This window comes from Myxocyprinus asiaticus, chromosome 22 (assembly GCF_019703515.2).
Source record: "Myxocyprinus asiaticus isolate MX2 ecotype Aquarium Trade chromosome 22, UBuf_Myxa_2, whole genome shotgun sequence".
In the NCBI taxonomy this organism is placed as follows: Eukaryota; Metazoa; Chordata; class Actinopteri; order Cypriniformes; family Catostomidae; genus Myxocyprinus; species Myxocyprinus asiaticus.
Window position 1 is genome coordinate 1,384,001 of NC_059365.1, and position 6,000 is coordinate 1,390,000.

At 44.6% G+C, this 6,000-nt stretch overlaps 1 protein-coding gene across 2 annotated transcripts in view; it reads left to right on the forward strand.

The window, feature by feature from the left end:
- Positions 1-6,000, forward strand: part of LOC127412747 (amyloid beta precursor protein binding family B member 2-like) — a 51,148-nt gene that overhangs the window by 1,300 nt on the left and 43,848 nt on the right. For both annotated transcript variants that reach the window (XM_051649358.1, XM_051649359.1), the window contains exon 2: positions 3,067-4,095. In XM_051649358.1, coding sequence (XP_051505318.1) covers positions 3,084-4,095 — 1,012 coding nt within the window. In that variant the 5' untranslated portion in view covers positions 3,067-3,083. The remainder of the gene's footprint in view (positions 1-3,066; positions 4,096-6,000) is intronic.

The following is a 6,000-nucleotide window of genomic DNA, read 5'->3' on the forward strand; positions in this document are numbered from 1 at the left end:
TGTGCTGATGTTGCTGTTTCATCACACTGATCTTTAGTGAAAATCTGCAGCAAACACATTTTCCACCCTAATCCATCACACGCTGTGTGTGTGTGTGTCTGTGTGTGTGTTTGTGTGTGTGTTTGTCTGTGTGTGAGTGTGTTTGTCTGTGTGTGTGTGTCTGTGTGTGTGTTTGTGTGTGTGTTTGTCTGTGTGTGAGTGTGTTTGTCTGTGTGTGTGTGTTTGTCTGTGTGTGTGTGTTTGTCTGTGTGTGTGTTTGTGTGTGTGTTTGTCTGTGTGTGTGTGTTTGTCTGTGTGTGTGTGTTTGTCTGTGTGTGTGTTTGTCTGTGTGTGTGTGTTTGTCTGTGTGTGTGTGTTTGTCTGTGTGTGAGTGTGTGTGTTTGTCTGTGTGTGAGTGTGTGTGTTTGTCTGTGTGTGTTTGTCTGTGTGTGTTTGTGTGTGAGTGTGTGTGTTTGTCTGTGTGTGAGTGTGTGTGTTTGTCTGTGTGTGTTTGTCTGTGTGAGTGTGTGTGTTTGTCTGTGTGTGAGTGTGTGTGTTTGTCTGTGTGTGTTTGTCTGTGTGTGAGTGTGTGTGTTTGTCTGTGTGTGAGTGTGTGTGTTTGTCTGTGTGTGTTTGTGTGTGAGTGTGTGTGTTTGTCTGTGTGTGAGTGTGTGTGTTTGTCTGTGTGTGTTTGTCTGTGTGAGTGTGTGTGTTTGTCTGTGTGTGAGTGTGTGTGTTTGTCTGTGTGTGTTTGTCTGTGTGTGAGTGTGTGTGTTTGTCTGTGTGTGTGTGTTTGTCTGTGTGTGTTTGTCTGTGTGTGTGTTTGTCTGTGTGTCTGTGTGTGTGTTTGTTTGTGTGTCTGTGTGTGTTTGTCTGTGTGTTTGTGTGTCTGTGTGTGTTTGTCTGTGTGTGTGTTTGTCTGTGTGTGTGTGTTTGTCTGTGTGTGTTTGTCTGTGTGTGTGTTTGTCTGTGTGTGTGTGTGTGTTTGTGTGTGTTTGTGTGTGTGTGTGTTTGTGTGTGTGTGTGTTTGTGTGTTTGTCTGTGTGTGTGTGTGTGTTTTTGTGTCTGTTGTGTGTTTGTCTGTGTGTGAGTGTGTGTGTTTGTCTGTGTGTGTGTTTGTGTGTGTGTTTCTCTGTGTGTGTGTGTTTGTGTTTGTGTGTTTGTGTTTGTGTGTGTTTGTCTGTGTGTGTGAGTGTGTTTGTGTTTGTGTGTGTGTTTGTCTGTGTGTGTGTGTGTGTTTGTCTGTGTGTGTGTTTGTGTGTGTGTTTGTCTGTGTGTGTGTTTGTCTGTGTGTCTGTGTGTGTGTTTGTCTGTGTGTGTGTTTGTGAGTCTGTGTGTGTTTGTGTGTGTGTGTTTGTCTGTGTGTGTTTGTCTGTGTGTGTGTGTGTGTGTTTGTCTGTGTGTGTGTGTTTGTGTGTCTGTGTGTGTGTTTGTGTGTGTTTGTCTGTGTGTGTGTGTTTGTGTGTCTGTGTGTGTGTGTTTGTGTGTTTGTCTGTGTGTGTGTGTGTGTGTGTTTTTGTGTCTGTTGTGTGTTTGTCTGTGTGTGAGTGTGTGTGTTTGTCTGTGTGTGTGTTTGTGTTTGTGTGTGTGTTTCTCTGTGTGTGTGTGTGTGTTTGTCTGTTTGTGTATGTGTGTGTGTGTGTTTGTCTGTTTGTGTATGTGTGTCTGTGTGTGTTTGTCTGTTTGTGTATGTGTGTCTGTGTGTGTGTGTGTTTGTCTGTGTGTGTTTGTCTGTTTGTGTATGTGTGTGTGTGTGTGTTTGTCTGTTTGTGTTTGTCTGTTTGTATGTGTTATGTCTGTATGTGTGTGTGTGTGTGTGTGTGTGTTCCCTATCTGTCACTCACTCGACGTTGGTGTCGATGTAGTGACACTAGGGGACCAACGTCTTGTTCCCTCCATCAGGGAACGGAGGTTACACCAGTAACCATGACGTTATGTGTGTGTGTTTGACTGTTTGTGTGTGTTTGTGTGTTATGTGTGTGTGTGTTTGTATGTCTGTTGTGTGTGTGTGTGTGTGTGTGTGTGTGTGTTTGTCTGTTTGTGTGTGTGTGTGTGTCTGTTTGTGTTTGTCTGTTTGTGTGTGTTATGTGTGTGTTTGTGTGTTATGTGTGTGTGTGTTTGTATGTCTGTTTGTGTGTGTGAGGTCTGGACTTGTTTGTTGGAGTTTAACTTGAGATGCTTTGCTGACTGTGCAGTTCATGTAAAGGTGATCAAGTTTACGAATCACGAACACACACAAAACGAAACCTGGTTTACTAGCTGCCATTGTTTGATATATTCACACTTAGATGGGGATTATCATTGGTGTCTTTTAAAATTCTTTAGGAGAAATAAAAAATGGACTTAAAATGAATGTGGATAACATAGCTCAGATCATTCGCATTTAGAAGAATTTGATGTGAAATGTTTGATTTGATTGCAGAATTTAGTATCTTGGCAAATCTGAGCATAGTTTGAGACAATGAGCACATTTACATGCACAATATTAAGCCAAAAATGTGTGTGTTCATGTCAATGCATTTAACGGCATTGGTCGGCACGAGTAGATTTGGCCCATTACCATGATTTCATGTGGCATGTAAAACTAGGGATGCACTGAAATTTCAGCCGCTGAAAAGAAAAAATATTTTTTTCTGGAATTACTGTTAAATTTGCTGCTGCATTATCCAATAGAGTTTATAATAAAGGTTTTATTAATAGGCTACAATTATTTTTAATGTAATTCTTCTCTGTCTACTCTGTTTTATATTCAAGTGTGTAGTTATAGAAAAAGTGGTTTTGGTGCATGCCTAATAATAACATGCAGAATTAGTTAAATTATTCCAAACAAAGTCTAATTTAAAATAATAATTTTCAGTTTCGGTTTTTGGCTCAGTGTGTCCAGAATTTTTGGTTTCGGACAATAATTTTGCCTCTACACGGTTTGACGTCAAAAGCAGAGAATAACGTGATTAGTTCAAAATACAAAACGCAGTTTTCTTGCTTTGTCAGATTTTTAAATAAGCTGATTTTTGGTAGTTGTTAGAGTATTGGTGTGCAAGAGAAACAAATGAGATATTAAAGACATCAATCACTTTCTCTTTTCAGCGGATTTATCATATGCAATGATGTCACTGCAAAAGCCTCTTTTGAGACGCAGTGCGTCAACAGTAGAATCGACCAATCACAGTCGTCCTTTGTTGACTCCACCCACATCCCTTAATTTACGCTCCTCCCACAACCAGCAGCTCAACTGTGACACCATAAAGGAGGGTGTGGTTGCGGTATCCAAGGAAACACAAGGCTCTACAGCGCCCTCTAAGATTCGGCAAAAGTATGCGCTGACGAATATACAACATGCCATGGGTCTGAGCCAAAACTCCGCCCCTCAATGCCAAAGCCACGTCCCTTTGCACAGTAAACCCGTCCCGACAAAATCCGCCTCCTCTTCATCTCTGTACTGCTCCTCCCTTTCGTATTCCACGTCTAATCCCAAACTGGCCAAAAATGGCACCAACCTGCAACTGAAAGAGGAGCAGCTGGACCTCAACAAAAACACCAAGAACCACAATGACATCATGAGCAGGAGCAGCTGTGATTGGCTGGAGGGAAAAGACACCCAGAAGAATCCACCAATCCGAAGGAGAACCAAGAGTTTTCTCGAGTACCATCGAGAGGAGGAGGAGGTTTCCGACAGCCCTGATAAAGACCTCCTCACGCAGGGCGATGAGAAACACCTCCTCCCGAAGCTGGAGGTGCAGACCTGGGCTGAAGAGAACCGTGTGGAGGTGCACCTCACCCTCCCCCAGAATCACCTGCTGCTCTTGCCCAGCGAGGATGAGGAGCAAAGCCCCGAACAGGTGGACGTATACGAACAAGCGCTCCGCCCAAACAACGAATGGGTGAGCCGGGCCAAAGATGGGTCAGTGGAAAGCAGCAGTTCTCCAGGCAAAGTCAGACTGCAGATGAGCCCAGCATCCATGCTCCGTCTGCCTCTGAGAGGGGAAGAGACCGATGACTTGCCTAGACGTCCAACACGACCTGAGAAACAGGTGGAGGAAGAGGAGGAGGAGGAAGATTCCAGCTGGACGACACTGTCACAGGAGAGTCCATCTGTCGATACACCTCACGAAGCAGGTGAACATCTGTCTGTCTGTCTATATACTGTATCTATCTTAGGGGTCTGCACGAGGCTTAATGAACCACGAACCCAGCCTCAGTACTCCAGGCCGTGTGACCCGACCGGTACAGTCAAATTTTCAGCCTAAACCTGACCTGAAGCCGTTAACTATCTTTATAATTTGTTCTCCAAGCAAGTAAATTTGCTGCTATAGGCTGTATTTTATTAAAAGTTGTAGGCAACATTTGTAACAGTATAGTAACAGCAAACAGTTTAAATAAGGCACTGCGGCACACCAGAGCAGAAGGGAAAAAGCATTGACTTACCATTTATCAAGCACTAAAACTTTGCAGGGTGAAGAACAATCTGGAATCATGTGTAACAGTCACATGAAGTCCACTTTGCAACCTGAACTTTGCGATGTCTTTGTGATACCTGCGCTAAAAAAGCTAGACGCAGTGCAATGAATGAAACAGAATACAGGTGTCTCGACATGTGTTTATAATAATTTAATTTTTTTTTTTACTTGACACAGTGTCTAAAAAAAAGCAGAAGTTCTAAACGAATTTATGAAAAAACAACGAGACTCACCAAAGACGTCCGTCCATTGTGTGTTTACATAGAAACAATTGAAAAGCAGCGCAGACACACATTCATTGTGAACAGCCCCTGACTTATCTGTTTGCGCTGAACCCAATTCTTAACTTTTCAAGTTATACTTGAAAAACTGGTCCAAACCTTAATTGTTTGCCTGTCAGTCAGTCAGTCAGCCCACCCATCAGTCCATCCATCCATCCGTCAGTCAGTCCATCCACCTGTCAGTCCGTCCATCAGTTCATCAGTCCATCAGTCAGTCAGTTGGTCAGTTTATCAGTCGCTCAGTTTATCAGTCAGTCAGTCATTCAGTCTGCCAGTTCGTCCATCAGTCAGTCAGTCACTCACTCAGTCTGTCAATCAGTCTGTCTGTCTGTCACACAGTCAGCTACTCAGTCCATCAGTCCATCCGCCAATCAGTCAGTCCATCCGTCCACCAGACAGTCAATCAGTCCATCCATCCGCCCGCCAGTCAGTCCATCAGTTTGTCAGTCCGTCAGTGAGTCAGGCCGTCCATCAATCAGTCAGTCAGTACGTCAGTTAGTCACTCAGTCCGTTCATCTGTCACTCACTCAGTCTGTCAGTCAGTCAGTTACTCAGTCCATCTGCCAGTCAGTCCATCAGTTCATCAGTCAGTAAGACCATCCATTAGTCAGCAGTCAGTCAGTCCTCCTGTCAGTCCATCCATCAATCAGTCAGTCGGTCAGTACGTCGGTTAGTCTGTCAGTTTGTCATTCAGTCTGCTATCCATCAGTCAATCAGTACATCAGCTAGTCTGTCAGTTAGCCATTCAGTCTGCCAGTCCATCAGTCAGTCAGTACGTCAGTTAGTCAGTCAGTCTGTCAGTCAGTCAGTCAGTCAGTCCGTCAGTCAGTCCGTCAGTCTTCCAGTCCGTCAGTCAGTCAGTCATTCCATCCGTCTGTCCTTCAGTCAGTTCGCCAGTCAGTCAGTCCATCCATCCTTCCACCAGTCAGTCCATCCGTCAGTCAGTCAGTCACTCAGTCCCTCAGTCAGTCCGTCTGTCCGCCAGTCAGCCAGTCCGTCCGTCAGTCACTCAGTACGTCAGTCAGTCCGTCCGTCCGCCAGTCAGCTAGTCAGTCTGTCTGTCAGTCACTCAGTACATCAGTCAGTCCGTCCATCAGTCAGTCAGTCAGTCAGTCAGTCTGTCAGTCAGTCAGTCCATCAGTCCATCCATCTGTCAGTCAGTCAGTCACTCACTCACTCAGCCAGTCCATCACTCAGTCCGTCAGTCAGTCTGTCCGTCCACCAGTCAACTAGTCAGTCTGTCTCTCAGTCACTCAGTACATCAGTCAGTCCGTCCATCAGTC